This window comes from Triturus cristatus, chromosome 10, assembly GCF_964204655.1.
Source record: "Triturus cristatus chromosome 10, aTriCri1.1, whole genome shotgun sequence".
NCBI lineage: Eukaryota > Metazoa > Chordata > Amphibia > Caudata > Salamandridae > Triturus > Triturus cristatus.
In genome coordinates this window covers 1,174,612,702-1,174,632,539 of record NC_140593.1, presented here as the reverse complement: position 1 = coordinate 1,174,632,539, position 19,838 = coordinate 1,174,612,702, and the positions used below count along the sequence as shown (strand labels likewise).

At 50.2% G+C, this 19,838-nt stretch overlaps 1 protein-coding gene across 1 annotated transcript; it reads right to left on the bottom strand.

Moving 5' to 3' along the window:
• Window positions 1-18,162: 18,162 nt before the first annotated feature.
• On the bottom strand, window positions 18,163-19,095 carry LOC146796912 (olfactory receptor 1f45-like). The gene has a single exon (XM_085631443.1). It carries the CDS (start codon window positions 19,093-19,095, stop codon window positions 18,163-18,165), a length of 933 nt encoding a protein of 310 aa, XP_085487569.1.
• Window positions 19,096-19,838: the final 743 nt, after the last annotated feature.

Below are 19,838 nucleotides of genomic sequence, written 5' to 3'. Positions count from 1 at the left end.
TTCATCTAAATTCTTTGATCCCAAACTTGTAGTAAGAGCTAATAAAAGTGCTGTGCAACTGGAAGATGGAACATGGTGGAATAAAAGTAAAATCTCTGTTTCCAAACTTCCCCATACTACCTGTGGTAACCAAAGTAGCACGTATCATGGTTCTCACCTTCGTGAACCCTCCACCAGAGCTACAAGGTCACCCAGTAAGTTTCATGATTACATTATGTATTAATAATTTCTTCTTCTGTAGTATGTTATACTATTTTATTAGTCATTCCCTTGTTTACTATGTTATTCTCTTGTTAGGAATCTTTGTATTTATTTTGTTTTCCAGTGTTTTTATTGTATAGGGGAAAGATGTGTTGGGTTGTAGCTATGACAATCCTTCTTCCCAGCACTTCCACTTTGGAGTTCTGGAATGTGGAGGGAGATTACAGTTGGTGAATACTGGATGTGGCTGTATTTCGTTGCTCCTGTCTTGATGGCATTAAAGAAGATTTAAACTCTTACCTCGCATCTTCTTTTCAGTCCACATCCTGTGATTCTGGGCAAATCACTTAATCTCCCTGTGCCTGAATGTGTAACGTAACCGGTGCTCATGTAAAGTGCTCCAATACCTTTGGGTCGAGTTTGCGCTATATAAAATCTGCAAAAAATAAAAAAGTGATGGCCCTCATCATCCTCCAGGTGCTAAGGGATGAGCAAGGCAGGGCCGAATGGATGAGGATGACTACCCTGCCCGCTCAGAGCTGGATTCAGCAGAGGGGGTTCAGTATGGGTCGGTGTGGCAGGGGTATTGCAACTTTGAAGAACCTTCCCCATCCAGGATTTTTAACGTTTCTCTCTTTCTCTGTTTCTGATGGAGTTAGGTGAGCCACATCTGCCTTCTTGGAGGTCAGATAGGTCAGTCTTTTTTTAAGCTTTGTGTAGTGTGTCTGCCCATTCCTGCTCAGTGTGATAACAGTAAGGGGTTGAGTCGTCATGATGGCCATTCTCAAAACACGCTTAACAAGACGAAAAGTAGTGGGGAAGATGGGGGCCTCACCAGGCCTTGGGGTCATGAGGATACAGTCAGGGATTCAGCAATTTTGGGGATGGGACGTGGGGGCGGGACCTGCAGGGACATTGGAGGTCTCAATATATTTTCCATGTAGAAGTGTTAGCATGGAGTGAATAATTCAGCGGGCATAGGGGAGTATCAGGGGTCCTTATTAGGACCAATAAGGTACTTGGCATCGGCAACAGTGCAGTTGCACCCTCCGAGTGAGATGTCAACAGAGACTCAAGGCATCTCTATGAGCAAAAGGCCCCCTTGGGAACTCACAATGGCAGGTGAGCAGGGGCCAGTACTCACCAAGAGGCATAATATGAGTCATAAGGAGAGAAACAGGGTGAAGGTGGAGCAGATAGACTTACTGACCAAAGTACGGAGGGTGACACATGCCACTAAGGCCCAGATTTATTAACAATGGATCACTGCAATGTAGCATGGCAACTTGTTGTGGTGCGTGAAATGTAGAGAGCAGGTATGTATAAACATATTCCTCAATCATCTGTTGGGATGGTGTGTACATCTGAAAAAACCCCAAAATTCATAGGTGGATGCATGGGACACAAAAACTCAACCCATGGAACGCCTTCCCAATGCTAAGTATTGCAAGATAACGATTTGCGCTGCCTTGTGTTACTCTAGTTTTACTCAGTGTTAGAAATTGGGTTTCTCGTTGGCTGGGGTGTGAGCCCTGGTGAAGCAATAGCCACATTCCTAGTCAGGGTCAGGTACCGACAAAACCCACATTAACCTGTGCTCACCCTTTGGTGGCTTGGAGCAGAGCAGTCAGGCTTAACTTAAAGGAAATATGCAAAGTATATGTTCAACACTTCAAACAGTAAAAACAGTGAAAACACTATACAAACGATCCCACACCAGGTTTAGAAACATAGAGTATATTTTAATAGGAATGACAAGACCAAAATGACCAAACTTCAATCAGGGAAACTGGATCTATTGAATTTGAATATTTTAGGGTAAAATAGCGCCAAAAAGCACAAAGCTCCAATGAGGGATATCTGGTCATGCTCGACCAGGATAGAGTCACAAGTTCAGGCTCACCGCGATGGAGCGAATGACAGTTACAGGGACCAGGTTAGGCCCGCTGAGCAAAGTACCTTAAATCCTGATTGCGGAGCGTTGCAAAGTAGTGTTGCGCAGTCGGTGCAATGCAAGGTTTCCGAGATGTGGTGAGCCTGTAGCGAGAGGTCCTGTTGCATCTTTGTTAGGGGGGATTGCATTGTGAAGTCTGGGTGTTGAGGATGTGGCATGATACTGACTGTGATAATTTTGAAGAGATGTGCGGGTGTGTGGCAGAGGCCTGCATCATTGGAGCTGGCGTCGACAAGGGATGCGAGAACCTGGTCAGATATTCACCGCGCCTTCGGCAATGCATCCATTCTGATGACTGCAATGGAGATGTGCCATGTCCAATCCATGCAGCAGTGGCAATGCATTGGTTCTGCTCGAGGATGCGTCACTCAGCCGAGGAGTTGCATCGGTTCAGCTCAAAGATGCGCTTATCAGCAGAGGAGATGGGTCGGTTCCACTGGTAGGCGCCTTAAGCCCACTTGTAATGGTCCAGGACTGGGGTGGCAACTCTTGGCAGGGTAGACCCGTAGATGGCAGAGTCCAGGTGCAGATGCTGGGGTGGCAACTCTTGACAGGGTAGATGGCAGAGTCCAGGTGCAGGTGCAAGGTTGTTGGAAGCATGTTATGTCCCTGAGGCTTCAGATGAGGAGGCCAGTCCACTATCCCTTAAGTCACTCTGGAGTCAAGAGATGCAGGTCTTGTACTTCTCATTCAGGAAAGAAGGAAGCAGGCAGCAGGTCAGAAGAGCAAAGCAGGAGTTCAGAGGCGTAGCATTTCAGCAGAGTGACAGTCCTTTCAGGAGCACAGCAGTCCTTCTTCCTGTCAAAGTGTCCACAGGTCCAAAAGTGTACTGAAGCGGTGGAGTCTGAGGTCCAGTACTTATATTCAGTGGTGCCTTTGAAGTGGGGGTGACTTCAAAGAGATGCATTTGAAGTGCCCAGATGTCCTCCCTTCCTGCCTTGGCTCTTGACTTACTACAGGGGGGTATACAGCCCTTTGTGTATGGACAGGACACAATTTTTCAGGTGCAAGTAAGTCTGTGCCCAGATCCCCCCGGCCATCCTATGAGGATGGCCCATCAAATCACAATTTATTGTGTTTTTAATCATTTAAAGAAAAGAATACTTGTTTTAAATGTTATGTATTTTATTGTGGTCTTTTTCAATATGTATTAAATTTGTGCATTGACATTCTGAGTGGAGTAATAATTGTGTGAAGTGTGAAAGAGGTTGCATATGCTTTGTGAGGATATACTATGTAAGGTTTCTCCAAAGGGAAAATTCATTTTGGAACTTTTAAAGGAAAGGTGGGCCTTAGTTGTAATCCCAGTAGAGGGCCCACTTGAAAGCCATATAGCATTAGACAATAAGCATCCCTTGGGAAAAGGAAGCTGGGGAACGTGAGTACGAAATGAGGGGCTGGGGATGGGGAAAGGAAGGACAGTAGCGTAAAGGTTAAAGGCCCCCAGTGTCAAAATAGTCGTCTGGCCAGGAACTGTAGGACCCAGACAGCCATCTCCAGAAAGTTGTTCTGGGAGACATTTCAGAACTTGCATCTTGTAAGTGTGTGGGTTTTAGTAACGATTGAGATTTGACCTTAATCTCCACATGTGTCAGTTCTTCACACTGCCCTTTCTCATTCAAGGGTTTTCTGTGGAGGGTAGTCCTGAGGTTTGCTTCATCAAAAATAATGCTTTCTGCTGTTCAGGGCTCTGCTTTGCTCTCCGAGTGGCTGGGACACACGATAGACAGTTCTTAGAGGCCATATTTGATATCACAATTCTTCAATTGTGGGTGGAGGTCCAATAATACCAGACTCTTGGCATTGGCTTCTGAGGAAAAGTCAACGACTTTATGAATTCAGCCACTGTCAGTCTCATAGGGACCATGTTTCTGTGCTGCCATAAGTATTTGGTGGGTGTGGTTGTGCCACAGAAAATAGGCTATTGATGGTGAGGTCTAGTCACCTCAGCAGTGGGCAGGACGTGCATTTTCATTTTAGGCGGTCTCAGGATTTCAAGTGGGGGGGCTAAATGAGAGGACTGTGATGTGCGGTATTAGTTCAAGAAGGAAAGCCTTTGTTTCCCATTTTTCCATTTTCTCTGACACCCCATAGAATCTGATATTTTGTCTATGAGACTGATCCTACAGGTCTATCAATGTTTTGTTTGATGTGCCAAAGATCTGGATTAATTACCTCCAAACTTTTAAGCTTGTCCTCTGGCATGGTCAACCCATGGTTCATTGCATCCACTTTAGCTTGAAATAGCCCAATGTCCATTTTTATGATTTTTGTTAGACGGCGACCTCAGAGGAGCCTGGAAGGGGTCCTGACTACCCTGAGACCCACCCTCAAAGTATCGTAGCCGGGCACTGGCGGGAGACTCCCCAGGGGGAGGAATCTCGTATCTAGGATCGTACTTCTGGCACCACACGACACAGAGTGACCACACCGGGTATTCTGAGAAAACAATCTTTATCAAGTAGGTTATCACGGCAAATATGTACAAGGTGAGCACGGGCTCAAGAGTCTCGGAAGGGGTAGGGGGTAGCGGGACAGTCTCTGGTAAAGGTTCAAAGCAGGGACGTATCCGGCGCACAGCTCACAATCCTCGAGCTGGGGGATACGATGTTGTAGTCGGGGTCCGGCGGGACCGTGAGAGTCTGTTGGAGCCGCGAGTCACTCAGCGGGCTCAGGTACAGGTTCGGAGGTCTTACGAGTTTCAAGGAGCCGCGAGTCACTCAGCAGGCTCAGGTACAAGTTCGGAGGTCTTACGAGTTTCAAGGAGCCGCGAGTCACTCAGCAGGGCTCAGGTACAAGTTCGGAGGTCTTACGATCTTCAGGGAGCCGCGAGTCACTCAGCAGGGCTCAGGTACAAGTTCGGAGGTCTTACGATCTTCAAGGAGCCGCGAGTCACTCAGCAGGGCTCAGGTACAAGTTCGGAGGTCTTACGATCTTCAGGGAGCCGCGAGTCACTCAGCAGGGCTCAGGAGGGTCCAAGTTCCAGGAGCCGCGACCACGTCGGCAGGCTCTCGTTGTTCCAGCGTCGAATCTGCCGGACAGACCCAGAGCACCCCTTGTTATAGGTCGACCCCTCTTTGATGTCCGGAGTCTGTGCAGGCAGGGGTCTTGTCACCTGGGGGTCGCTTGTCGGGATTTCCCGCTATTGTCTTTTGATCCTTTCAGGGCCGGGTCGGGAGGAGTCCCAGACACCCAGCAGGCATGGAGCCAGCCCTCAGGGAGGCCGGAGGGCCGATCGAAACCCATCGTCCCGGGGGAGTTCAGAGGTGCGATAGAAACTGCTCCTCCCTCTCTCATCCCCTGGAAGCGTGATGTCCTCCAGCCGGAGTGGCGCCTCTAGGCCCGGGTCGCGCTGGGGCCGGGCGGCCATCTTGGTGCATGAAGTGGGCACGCGGGCCTGGGGTGGCCGAAAGGAGAGAGGCCAGGGACGGGGATGTCCGGGTCGGTGCGTGTGTCCTGGTGGGGAGGTTCGGCTGGGCCGTGTGCTTGGGCTGCAGGTACCAGGTTTCGGTGGTGCGGAGGCACAGAGGGCCATTCTACGAGGCCGGGTCCAACACGCGTCCCCCCCAGCTGAAAGCCGGAGAGAACTGCCCATCAGCTTGGGGGGTTCTCTTCGCTGAGGCGGAAGAACCGGGAGAGGCCATCAGCATTGGCGTGGTCCGTACCAGGGCGGTGTTCCACGGTGAAATCCATCCCCTGGAGGGAGATTGACCACCGCAGTAGCTTGGGGTTTTCTCCTCGCATCTGCATGAGCCATCGCAAGGGCCGATGGTCAGTTTGGACTCTGAAATGGGTGCCGAACAGGTAGGGTCGTAGCTTTTTGAGTGCCCAGACCACGGCAAAGGCTTCGCGCTCTATGGTGCTCCATCTCTGTTCTCGGGGCAACAGCCGCCGACTGAGGAAGGCGACGGGCTGGTCTAGGCCTTGGTCATTTACTTGGGACAGGACGGCCCCAATGCCATGCTCGGAGGCATCGGTCTGGACTATGAACTCCTTGGCGTAGTCGGGAGCCTGGAGGACAGGGGCAGTACACATGGCCTTTTTTAGGGCATCGAAAGCTTCCTGGCAGGCAGCCGTCCACTGCACTTTCTTTGGCTGTCTTTTAGACGTGAGTTCTGTGAGAGGGCCGACAAGGCTGCCATAACCCCGAATGAATCTTCGGTAGTAGCCCGTGAGTCCCAGAAAGGCTCGGACCTCCGTCTGGGTGATGGGTGGTTCCCAGGCCAGGATGGCGTTGATCTTTGGCTGTAGAGGGGCGACCTGGCCACTCCCGACCTGGTGCCCCAAGTAGACCACGGATCCTTGCCCGATCTGGCACTTGCTGGCTTTTACTGTGAGGCCTGCCTGACGCAGGGCGGTTAGCACCCTCCGGAGGTGCTGGAGGTGCTCACTCCACTCTGAACTGAAGACAGCGATGTCGTCCAGATATGCCGCGCTGAACTGTTCTAGCCCGGCCAGGACCCTATTCACCAGTCGCTGGAAAGTGGCCGGGGCATTTTTCATCCCGAAGGGCATTACGCGGAAGCGGTGGTGCCCATCGGGGGTGGAGAAAGCGGACCGCTCCTTGGCCCCTTCGGTGAGCGCAATCTGCCAGTATCCGCAGGTGAGGTCGAATGTGCTGAGGAACCGGGCTGCCCCTAGTCGGTCAATGAGTTCGTCGGCTCGTGGAATGGGGTGGGCATCGGCTCGGGTAACGTCATTGAGCCCCCGGTAGTCCACGCAGAATCGGAGCTCGGGGGCGACACCGGGGGCCGCTGCCTTCGGGACCAGGACCACGGGGCTGGCCCAGGGACTGTCAGAGGGCTCGATCACCCCCAGGGTCAACATCTTCGAGACTTCCGCTTGAATGCAGGACCGGACCCGGTCAGGAACCCGGTAGGCTCGGTGTCTCACCGGCGGGCTGTCCCCGGTGTCCACGTCATGAACACACCAGTTGGTGACCCGGGGGGTCAGGGAGAAGAGGTCGGAAAATTGTCTTAGGAGCTGGCGGCAGTCCGCTTGTTGCTGGGCAGTGAGGGCTGGGGAGAGGTTCACTCCTTCCACGGAGCCATCCTGCTCCTTGACACACAGGAGGTCCGGGAGGGGATCCGACTCATCTTCGGCCCCGTCATCGGTGGCCAGCAGGAGGCTCAGTTCTGTCCGCTGGAAGTGAGGCTTGAGGCGGTTCACGTGCAGGACCCGGCGGGGATCCCAAGGTGACTGGACGTCCACCAAGTATGTGACTTCACTCTTCCGCTCAACCACCTTGTAGGGCCCAGTCCATTGGTCCTGGAGGGCGCCAGGCTTCACGGGGGCCATGACCCACACCTGCTGGCCCGGCTGGAACTCGACCAGAGTGGCATTCTGGTTGTACCAGCGCTTCATCTCCTCTTGACTTGCCTCCAGGTTGGCCTCGGCCAGTTCTCGGAACTTCCTGGTCTGGTTCCGGAGGGCCAGGACGTATTGGAACACATCTCGGGGGGTGGTCTGGGGTGCTGCCTCCCACCCTTCCTTAACCAAACTGAGGGGACCTCGGACGGGGTGTCCATAGAGTAATTCAAACGGGCTGAACCCTAGGGACTTCTGGGGGACCTCCCGGTAAGCGAACAAGAGGCAGGGGAGCAGGACGTCCCACTTACGCCGGAGGGGCTCTTCTAGGCCAGCAATCATCCCTTTCAAAGTCCTATTAAACCTTTCTACTAGGCCGTTCCCTTGGGGATGGTACGGGGTGGTGAACTTATAGGACACCCCACATTGTTGCCACAGGGACGTCATATACTTCGAGATGAAATTAGTGCCGCGATCGCTCACGACCTCGCGGGGAAAACCCACCCTGGAAAAGATCCCCATCAGGGCCCGGCCCACCACGGGGGCCGTAATGGTGCGTAGGGGAATAGCCTCAGGATAGCGGGTGGCGTGGTCCACTAGGACCAAGATGAAACGGTGGCCTTGGGAGGTGGGGGGGTCCAGTGGTCCCACGATGTCGATTCCGACTCGTTCAAAAGGGGTACTGACGACCGGGAAGGGTTGGAGGGGAGCCTTGCACTTCCCCCCACTCTTCCCACTAGCCTGGCACGTGGGGCAGGACTTGCAGTGGGCTTCTACCGCTGCTCTCATTCTAGGCCAGTAAAAATGGGTCACGAGACGGCTGTAGGTCTTGTCCTGACCCAGGTGGCCGGCGAGGGGGACGTCGTGGGCTAAGCCCAGGAGGAAATCTCGGAAGCGGAGGGGTACCACCAGTACCCGTCCGGATCCCAGCTCCACCGACTTCTGCTCACTGTACAAAATGTTATTTTCCCAATAGATTCGGTGTGTCCCGGTCTGGTCACCTGCGGCTTGGCCCTCGGCCTGGCGCCGCAGCCCGACCAGGGAAGGACAAGTGGCTTGCTCCCGGCAAAATTCTTCCCGAGTGGGCCCGCCCTCGTGGCGCCAATGGGCCAACTCGGGTAGATCTCCCAACTCGGGGACCGGGGCGGGGTCGGATGGTGCGGGTTCGTCGCGGGCGACGGACCCTTCTGATGGGAGGACGGAAGGACCCTCGGCGGGGACTGTACTGGTCTCTTCGATCGGGGTGCTCTCGACTTCTTTCCGGGGAGTGAGTCGGGCTGACATAGATCGGGTGGTGGCGCACACCCACTCGGGGAGTCCCATCATTCCTAGGTGGGCCTTGCGTTCGACGTGCTTCCAGGGAGAACTCTCCAGGTCGTTCCCTAAGAGGCAGTCACCTGGCTGGGAGGTTCTTACGGCCACCTTGAGTTTACCTATCACCCCTCCCCACTCAAACGGCACCAGGGCCACCTGACACATACTTTCTCTATTGTCTGCGGATATGACGGGGCAAAAGACATTGGGGAGGATCTGCTCCTCGGGGACTAGGTGCCTGAGGACACCGGTGATACTGGCCCCGGTGTCCCGCAGGGCCTCTACCTGGTGGCCATTGATCTTGACGAGCTGCCCGTATTTCTGTGTGTTGGAGGGTAGGAGGCTACCAGGGATCATCTCCCTATCTCCCAGGGATACTAGGGCCATCGCTGCGGGTTCCCACTCCTCGGCTTCCTCAACCTCCTCCCCCAGGGCTACGTTGGCTATCTGTCTCGCAGGGGTGGTAGGGGAGACTTGGGTGGCCATGGGGCACTCTGGGTCATTGGCGTAGTGCCCGGGTTTCTGGCAACGGAAACATGTGACGGTCACCCGGTGTCCCCGCCTCCCAGGGGGCCCTGTCACCGGTGGGGGGGGCGCCGGGAGAGGTGGAGGTTGTGTCTTCGGGGGGCTAGGCTGGGACTCTCTCGGCCCTCCCTGGTTCCCTCCCCCTCTCTGGCGGGGTGGTCCCTGACTGGCTCGGGGGTACTCTCCTACCATGCCCTGGGAGACCCGGGTGTTGGTCCAGCGGTCGGCCTCCACAGCCAGCTTCCGGGGATCTGTGAGCTTGCTGTCAAGCAGATGCTGACGTAGTTCTATGAAGCAGTTCGCCGCCAGATGTTCCCACAACATGAGGTCAGTGAGTTCGGCAAGGGGGGTGACTTTGCTGCCCTTGATCCACCCATCGAAGGCCCGACTGAAAAAGTTTACATACTCCACCCAGGTGGTGCCCGGGATCTTCCTGCAGTCCCGGAACCGCTGACGGTACATTTCTGGGGTGAGGCCGTATCTTGTGAGTAGAGCCTCTTTCATGTGGCTGTAGGAGGTCTGCAGGGAGAGGGGTAGGTCGAGCAGGGTGTCCCTTCCTTCGCTCAGAAACCGCCCCCACAACCCCGCCCCCCAGTCCTTCTGCGGGATCCGATGGGAGGTCATGGCGACCTCGTAGGCCCTGAACCATTGATGAATGTCATCGTTTTTATAATATTCCTTGACCACATCCTTGGGGATGTAGACCTTCTGTTCCGCTGGGGAGGCCTTCTCTCGGTTTCCCGGGGGCCTTCCTTCCTCGCTTCTGGCCTTGAGCTCGATTTCTTTCAAGCTGCGTTCGTGCTCTAGTTGGAGCTTCCTTCCTTCGTGCTCCCGTTGGAGCTTTTTTTCTTCTAGTTCGCCTTGTACACGCATTTGCTCTACTGCTAGCTTTTTTTCCGCTAACTTCAATTCGCCCTCGATTTTGAGTTTGGCTAACTCGAGTTCGTGATTGCGGCTTCTCTCTCTGTCCGCGAGCTCTTCCGGGGATAGGCCCCCGTCTGGTACGATGCCTCGCACCTGATTGCTACTGCTTTCACTTTGGGGGGGTTCGGCTTCGTCGGGGCGCTCCCCCGTGCCTTCCGGGCGGGAGGCCCCGGTCTCCACCCAAGTTTTCAGTGCTTTCTGCAAATCCTCTTTAGTGTTGAGACCAGTGGTAGCGATTTTAAGTTCTTTGCAAAATTGCTTTAGCTCTTTGTGTGTGTATTATTCTCGCTGCTCCACCTGGAATACCCTGTTGGCATTGGTTTCTGCGGGGCTCACGGCGCTTCCTTCTGCCATCTTTGTCGGTAGTGCTTCCGTTGTTCACGGTACGATCTCTAGGTGATGGGCCCGAATCCCGTCGCTTGCCACCAATGTTAGACGGCGACCTCAGAGGAGCCTGGAAGGGGTCCTGACTACCCTGAGACCCACCCTCAAAGTATCGTAGCCGGGCACTGGCGGGAGACTCCCCAGGGGGAGGAATCTCGTATCTAGGATCGTACTTCTGGCACCACACGACACAGAGTGACCACACCGGGTATTCTGAGAAAACAATCTTTATCAAGTAGGTTATCACGGCAAATATGTACAAGGTGAGCACGGGCTCAAGAGTCTCGGAAGGGGTAGGGGGTAGCGGGACAGTCTCTGGTAAAGGTTCAAAGCAGGGACGTATCCGGCGCACAGCTCACAATCCTCGAGCTGGGGGATACGATGTTGTAGTCGGGGTCCGGCGGGACCGTGAGAGTCTGTTGGAGCCGCGAGTCACTCAGCGGGCTCAGGTACAGGTTCGGAGGTCTTACGAGTTTCAAGGAGCCGTGAGTCACTCAGCAGGCTCAGGTACAAGTTCGGAGGTCTTACGAGTTTCAAGGAGCCGCGAGTCACTCAGCAGGGCTCAGGTACAAGTTCGGAGGTCTTACGATCTTCAGGGAGCCGCGAGTCACTCAGCAGGGCTCAGGTACAAGTTCGGAGGTCTTACGATCTTCAAGGAGCCGCGAGTCACTCAGCAGGGCTCAGGTACAAGTTCGGAGGTCTTACGATCTTCAGGGAGCCGCGAGTCACTCAGCAGGGCTCAGGAGGGTCCAAGTTCCAGGAGCCGCGACCACGTCGGCAGGCTCTCGTTGTTCCAGCGTCGAATCTGCCGGACAGACCCAGAGCACCCCTTGTTATAGGTCGACCCCTCTTTGATGTCCGGAGTCTGTGCAGGCAGGGGTCTTGTCACCTGGGGGTCGCTTGTCGGGATTTCCCGCTATTGTCTTTTGATCCTTTCAGGGCCGGGTCGGGAGGAGTCCCAGACACCCAGCAGGCATGGAGCCAGCCCTCAGGGAGGCCGGAGGGCCAATCGAAACCCAGCGTCCCGGGGGAGTTCAGAGGTGCGATAGAAACTGCTCCTCCCTCTCTCATCCCCTGGAAGCGTGATGTCCTCCAGCCGGAGTGGCGCCTCTAGGCCCGGGTCGCGCTGGGGCCGGGCGGCCATCTTGGTGCATGAAGTGGGCACGCGGGCCCGGGGTGGCCGAAAGGAGAGAGGCCAGGGACGGGGATGTCCGGGTCGGTGCGTGTGTCCTGGTGGGGAGGTTCGGCTGGGCCGTGTGCTTGGGCTGCAGGTACCAGGTTTCGGTGGTGCGGGGGCACAGAGGGCCATTCTACGAGGCCGGGTCCAACAATTTTGATATCGTAGGTGAGATTGGTGATTTTCCTTTCCATGGCGAGCAGTCAGGCTCCAATGGAGATAACTTCCCTGGGGATAGTATCAGGAGGTGCATCTGGTGTGTCAGAGGTAGAAGCAGTCTTGCCACTTCAGACAACCTCAGTGAAAAGCAATTGCCGGAAGGACTTTCCTGAGGCCAGGGAATGCAGACAAAACATTGAGGTTCAGGCTCAGGGCGGTTTTTATGTTGATGGCAGTGACCCACGACATAGGTGCGCCATTCTAGTTGCGTCCCCAGGAGATGTTTGGCACAAGGAAAAGAGCCAATCCATATGGTAGAGGATTAGAGCAAAGAGACCCATTTACACTGGGGAGGAGGGAGAAGAAGCAGCGCATGAGTCGTGGGTAGGGGGATACCCCCTACATATTGGTAACCCAAAGGTCCACCTTGTAGTGCTCAGAAATACTGATCAGGTCAGGACCGTCAAGTAGTAGGCCCTACCATAAGGAAGACAGGCTGCCATCTAGGCTATCACAATTACAGCGCTCAGGCAAAGGCATAATACTCTTGCTCACTCTGGTGGACTATGCACGTGACTGGTTAAAGGATCAGGTGAGTAGCAAGTCAAAAGCGGGGTGATATGCACCCTGGCAAATGTTCCCAAAAGCACCCCCACTGGGACCAATGGAGGGCAGGCACCCCTGGGATATAATGTGTGCATGTGTGCAGGGCCAGATGGCAGTAAATCAGCATGGAGCAATGAAGGGAAACATATGTTGTTGTCATATGAGCAAGTCCAGGCGTGGGATACCATTATGTTGGTTGACCTGTGGTCTTAATGAGTGCACTAAAGGGACTGCACCTGGTGCGTCATTGGGGCAGGTAATCTTAGCCTGCTGCAAAGGTCGGGTGGCCTCACCTCAGCCCAGTCCTTGTGGGAATGGCCAAAAGGGCAGTTCAGCAAAGTCCAGAGGGGTGTAGGGCATTGGTGTCCAGCATCGTCAGTGGCCACAGATGGAAAAGCTTACCCCGCAGTGCCTGGTCTGCATATTAATGCAGGATCCTACATACTTCAGGGCTCCTTGCGGCTCATCTACACCATGTGTAAAGGAAGGAGATAGAGGGAGTGGAAGTCATAGGGCGGGCCCTGGCATCACTTGCAGACATCAGATAGGAGGTTGGAGGATGGGCCGGGAAGTGCTGCTTTGAATTCATGGCATGCTCCATTACCCCATTAACCAAGCCCTTTAATCTCTGATCTGGTCAGATTTGTCCCTTGGTCCGCCGGATGCTCAAATAGGGGCAGCCTTATTGGACTGCGGTGTGACTACGCCCACCTGCTGGTTGTTCTTGACCCTAAAATTGAAATTTTTATATATTTCAAAGCACATATCTTGCGGCAGTACTAACCTGAGGAAACTGCTTACATTTGTTTAGTGGATCCATTGCGGTCTCTTTGATGTAGAGGATTCCCCATAAACTAATGCATATGCCCATAAGAAATTCAGGTGCTACTGGCCAACTGGGATTTTTCCACATACACAGCAACTTCCATTCTGTCAGTATTTTCTGCACCCTCCAGACACAGGCAGGAAGCTTTGAGCAGTCTTCTCTGGCAGAGCCAAGAGTGTTTTAGAAATGTCTGTCAGTATGAAACTGCCACCATCACACTCTGAAACACATCTAGCGTCAAGAATTCAAGCTGAATGTAGGGCACGGCTCCCAGCACCTCTCAGCAGGCACATGCAATAATCATCTATAGCGGTGTCATGATTCCTCTTTTTTCTTCTTCAATCTGAAGAGAAGTGAGGTCAGTGTGGGCAAAGAATGTGCATTAGTCTCTCAGTCATTGGCAGGCACTCTTCAATCTACTTATAGTACATCCCCCTTTCACAGTGTGATGGCAGCCAAATAGTCTGAGATTTGGGTTACCTGGATTACCTGGATTGAGGCTATTCATGTCAAAGAAAGGTATACTGGGAGTTTTTAAAGTTTTGTAATGCATAATGTTATCAACAGATGACTGCCACATCCCTTACCTGTACCCGCCATATTCACTGTTCAGTCCACAGGAAAAAAAGACTTTGTTTTTAATATCATTTGATACCAGATCCCTCACTATAGGGACTGTAGAGCCTCGACAGCACTTTTACTTGACACTTCTAGGTAAACCCCTGAAGGTGCTTCCCAACTCCACCCGGTTGTGAAGAGATCTCTTACTGCTTAGCAGTTCAGCAGATGACCACTGCTGGTTGTGTGTGAGCTAATTGGACCTCCTTGGAGCCCCAAGAGGATAATTACTGTATTAATTGTCCTTGGACTGGCAAAAGCAACAACTCTTATACGTTTTGAATGAACTGCCTCATTGAAATTCTATCTTCTGATTCAAATTTAGAATACTACATTTTGGATATCCAGCAATTTTGACAATAGTGTTTGCCACCTGACCCCTGATCCTAATGTTGTGTTTCAAAGAGATACAGGTTGCTGTTCAGATGATAGCCTTTGTCATGGTCACAGGTGACATGTAACAATTCATGGTGAAAAGCCCTTCTCCTTTACACATTATCACTGGGCTTCCTGGTACCATGACTAATGTGACCTAGTACAAATAAATTGAGCAATTGTGGTGTTTGCGTTGATAATTGTAATCCTTTTGAGTTTTGTTACGGTGGGGTCCTCTGACATATCAGTGCCTCTGGAGTAGGTGCTGCAGTGAAAGAAGAGAGTAGCATGTTATTTTTGAAGAGCACTTCAGCCTGATCCCAAGTTTGCAAATCCCTGAGCACAACTGAGGTTGTGAAGCAGGGATTCTGGAGAAACAACGCAAGCTGCTAGAATTCTCCACAATTTCTTAGTGTTTTGATAGAAATTGGGGATTCATGTTCCTATTCCAACCATCATTGTATTCACTTTCTATTATTCTTTATCATTTTACTTATTTTTGTTGTTGCTCATCACATGCAATTTTACCTAAGCTGCATGTGCTCTTTTTGATCAGAACTAATTATATTTTTAACTATTTTGATCTTAAGGTTTGTTTAGAAAAAGACCTTTAGTGCAATAAATTGAAATTAAAATTAAATCAACCCTCCCCACCAGATATTTCTAAGTGCTTTGAAGGAGGCCTTGATGATGGGTGAGTTTACATCATATTATGACGTTGCATATTCCTTGAAGGGGACACGGTGGCACAAAACATTTCAAAGTAGAGGGGAAGCTTTGCTCAAACACAGTCACACTAGTAACTATAATGCAGCATACTGAAGTTCGGCATGGTCAGTGTTGAACTAAAGGATCCTAGCACAATTTTCTCTGCAGTAATCGATGCTGGAGCTAAAGTGTTCTAGTTCAAAGAGTGTCTACAATAGTCCATTGTGTGATCTGTGTCTGTTGTTTGTGGTCTGTCTAAAAGACAAACCACAACAGTATTGAATGTGTCTGGAACAATGCCCTACCCATGGTCTTTAGAATGTATAGACACCAACAATATGTCATTCTAGAACACTATTTAACATTACAGGGGATATCCAGGACTTTAGGGCCCTATCATCCTCCTTCAGTGGTGGCTGGTGAAACTTGAAATTGATGTGGCAGAAAGAACCAACATGTTTTGCTTGGTGATAAGAATTTCTTCCATAGGCATTCAAGGAGTTTAGAACTCAGGCTTGTCCTAGAATATGCTCAGCATCAATAATAATAGGAACAGCTACTGTTAGTAATCTGGAAAAAAATCTTAATAAACAGATATAAGCCAATAAAGGACATTTTCAGATACAAGATAAGTGAACCTTTGCCAAAGAGCTGTGGCCAAAGGAGAGTTTCACTCAGCACCTTTCCAGCCAGTAACACTCAAACTTCACCCGCTCATCCGATCTACCTCCTCAAACCATCACCTCTTACTGAACCATCCATCTTCTGTACTCCATATCTCCGTCCAATCCCCCATCCCTTGTGCCTATTCTGACATGTCCAAACTAGTCTGCAAGTGAACCACCAAAGGCCAATAACCCATCTCAAATCCCATTTACATTCTTCCTCAAGGTCCCACAAGTTAATCCATGCTGCTCATTGAATAGAGAATGAATGCTGGAGGGAGCAATGAAGTGTATACACAGGGACAAGATTAAATAAATACAAATCTTTTTTGATTTATTTTTAAACAAAAATATAGTTCAGGGACTCATATAAACAAGTGAGCATAAGCGTGATGTGATAGATGAGGGTGACTTTTTAAAATATATAGATACATCACATTGACAACACACAAGAGAACTGCTCATGAACAATTTATACAAAATGCAAGGAGTTCTTGTTGTACGGGATCGACGGCGTTTCGATTTCAGTGATTCGAGATCATCTTCAGGACATAGCATATGTGAGCAAACTGAATCTATAAGAAACATTGCATAATTTATTAAGGTATGGTCCCTGGAAAAACTTATTTCGTAAATGCTATTTAAAACAAGTGAAGTAGTGCTCCCAGTGATAGGAAAAAACTCATGCTGTTGAGGTCACTACAAAAGTAATAACTGCTTAACATGTGAATCCAAGGTGAATACCAAAGTGTTTGAATATGAAGGCACAAAACATACGTTGAAATTATTTTCCAATTGTAATTCGCAAAATGTGATTTTTTGTATCCATTGTCCATGCAAGCTGCTATATATAGATCAAACGACCCAGAAAATAAAATCTCACAGCATAAGAGCCGGACCTGTTGTAGGATTACAACAGCACCACTTGTGGAACATTTTCTTGAAATAGGGCACTTTGAACTGGATTTTACTTGGCAAGTGATTGAAAATCTTTTTTTTACAGATTGTTTATGTACAGGAAAGGGGACCTTCCTGTACATAAACAATCCATGGCTTTTTGCTTTTTCCATGTGTGCTGCACAAGGCAGCACACATGGAAAAAGGGGAAGTGCCAAAATCAATGAGTGTTGCAGTGGAACGCCCACCACAACACCCACTGCCCACCCCTTTTACGCTAACCATAGCGTGAAAGAGGGCCTTATTTACAAGGCTAAGCCCCTATCTCCACCACAATGTCGGAAAAAGTGACGTTGTGGTCGCGATAGGGGCTTGTACGTATGCCCCCTAGTTTCTAGTGGAACCAAGACTATACACAAAAATGTAAAGCAAAATAAACTTAGAATGTGATTTACATGTCTTCTCTTATTTGATTGCAGTGACCTCACTCCCTCCTTTACATGATGTTGTTGGTCTTACATGTTTTGATTTTGGAAAATATAAGCATAGCTTTCAGTATTTCATAACAAATGTATATACATTTCACCTATGTCTCATCTATAAAATGCTAAGTAGTTGCTTGGGAATTAGATGATCCAATGAGCTTTACTTTTCTTTTTAAAATTCTGTATTAAAAAACACTTTGTAATAAATCTAAAAAAAAATAAAGCGCCAGACTGGAATGTAGGCGCACTTTCAGGCTAACTGCGATGGCATGTGGGTAGGATACAGCAAGCGGTTCCTACAGCAAAGCAAGGTTACAGGATTTATCTGCTGAAGGGTCCACCAAAGCTGTTGATTCAGGATATAAAAAGCTCAGGGCATTAGAAATAAAAATTTTGCGGCTGATGCTCCGGAGGACTTGGAAATTCAAAAACTTTCTAATTCCCTTCTTTTGAGAGTTTCTGGGGCAGTTCCTCTTAGTCACTTCAAAGGCTCCCAGGACCTCAGGCACAGCCCTTATGGGCCAGGACTCAGTCTAGCAGATGCCACCGGCAAGGTCCAGCCCATTTCCAGGTGCTACAGCTCAGCTGGGCACTTCAGGAAAAACATTCCTTGCAGCTTGATGTGTCCCAGTCGTCAAACAAGAGGCCAGGCAAATTGACCTTGAAATCAACCTCTTAGTACTGGGTACAAATGAGAACATCGCCGGCTCTTCAGACATGTGTCGAACAGTAGGTTCTGCTTTTCTGCTGGTCCAAGGAATGTTATGTTAAACAGTGGGAGAGGTGGCATCTTTATAGTATTCAATAGCCAGTGGTTGAGGGTGGCCATGAGGTAAATGTTTCCATGGGAAACTGTCCCATTTCTACAGCACATTCTGTTTGCCTTACTGCAGACTATCCCAAACTGCACTATGCTGAGGCAAATCAAAAATGACAGAATCTCTCTGCCCCTGAGGGTAGCTTGTCTAGCCAGCCATGGGTGTGTCTAGGGAATTGAGCAGTCCCCTGTGCCATCAAAGTGATACTTGATTGCATTTTTACCTCCTTGACCTGCAGAGTACTTTCTTCAGGGCATCCTTTACATCTTTGTTTCTCAAGCTGTAGATGAAGGGGTTTAACATCGGTACCATAATAGTATACATAACACTGACCACACGGTCATATTCTAGGGAGTAACTTGAAGATGGCCGAAAATTAATGAAGATAACTGTGCCGTAGAAAAGGATAACAGCACCTAGGTGGGAAAAGCAAGTCGAAAAGGCTTTCCATCGTCCCTGCTCAGAAGGCACTTTCAGCAGGGTAAAGACTATGAGGACATAAGAGATGGTAATCAAGATGAATGGGCCCAAAACAACAATGGACCCTTCTGTGTACATAAGAAGCACATACATTGAGGTGTCCGAGCACGAGAGCTTCAGCAGTGGTGGGATGTCACAGAAGAAGTGGTGTATGATATTGGACTTGCAGTAGGACATACCGGAGGCCATGACACTGTACATCAGAGAATGCAATGCAGAGATGATCCATGGCACTATAACTAACACAAGGCAGACTTGCCTGCTCATCACAGTGGTGTAGTGGAGAGGGTTACAAATGGCCACATACCTGTCATAAGCCATAACAGCCAGGAGGAAACTATCCATGTTACCGATGAAAAGATAGAAGAATAGCTGGGCCACACACCCACTGAAATAAATACTCTTGTTCTCAGAAAGGATGTTGGCCAAGAGCTTTGGAATAGTTACAGATGTCAGACAGATATCAACAAATGAAAGGTTACAAAGAAAGAAATACATGGGAGTGTGCAGCCGACATTCTGATATAATGATGATGATGATGGTTGTGTTTCCAAGAAGAGTGGTCACATACATTGTTAAGAAGATCACAAAGAGCCATGGCTGAATCTCCGGCTGGTCTGAGAGTCCAAAAAGGATGAATTCATTCGTAAATGTCCAGTTCTTCAGGCCCATGTTTGTAACTGGAATCTATGGATAACAACAAAAATACATATCTTATAAGTTTGGCACTAAAACTGTCATTGTTTTAGATTAAATTGTCTAAATATTTGGAAAAATAACCTTGTTCAAACAACCTCATCCAAATATCGAACGCAAACCCATGGGCGGTTCCTCCACTATGGCGGAGGAGCGTCACTCTACTGGTGCTACACAGCATAGTCAACAGTGAAAAAGAGTATGATGATAAAAATATATATATATCATTTTCTTTTTCACCGTTCGCTTTGCTGGGTAGCCGAGTCACGGGGTGGAGGCGGGGACAGTTGTGGGCACTACTAAGTGTGGCACGTAGCATTTCTCCACCCCCTGTGTTGTACAGCCAGGTGCAGAATAGCCACGGGCTCCCAGACAGTATCTGCACGGCAAAGCAGGCCGCTCAGACCAATCCCAGTGTTACTCTCATGCCTGGAATAGTACTTCCAGTATGAGAGCAGTGCTGGGATTGGCATCTGGGAGTCTGAGCAGTGTGCGCCAGTCGAGGATTGGAAGAGGAGAAAGATGCCCTACCTAGTTGCATCGGAAGCAGCTGCTACTGTGCAAACCCCCCTTAACAACAACAGGGAACATTTTTAAACTTTGCAGGGGCAAAGTTTAGACTGATCAGCCTCCCCAGGTGATGTTTTCTTTTTAGGTAGATGCTCCACACAGGAAGGACAGTTCATCCACCTGATTTGAAATGGTGGGTCTGCAACTAT

Coding starts and splice junctions, on each gene's coding strand:
- LOC146796912 (XM_085631443.1), bottom strand. CDS start 19,095: ATGGGCCTGAAGAACTGGACATTTACGAATGAATTCATCCTTTTTGGA.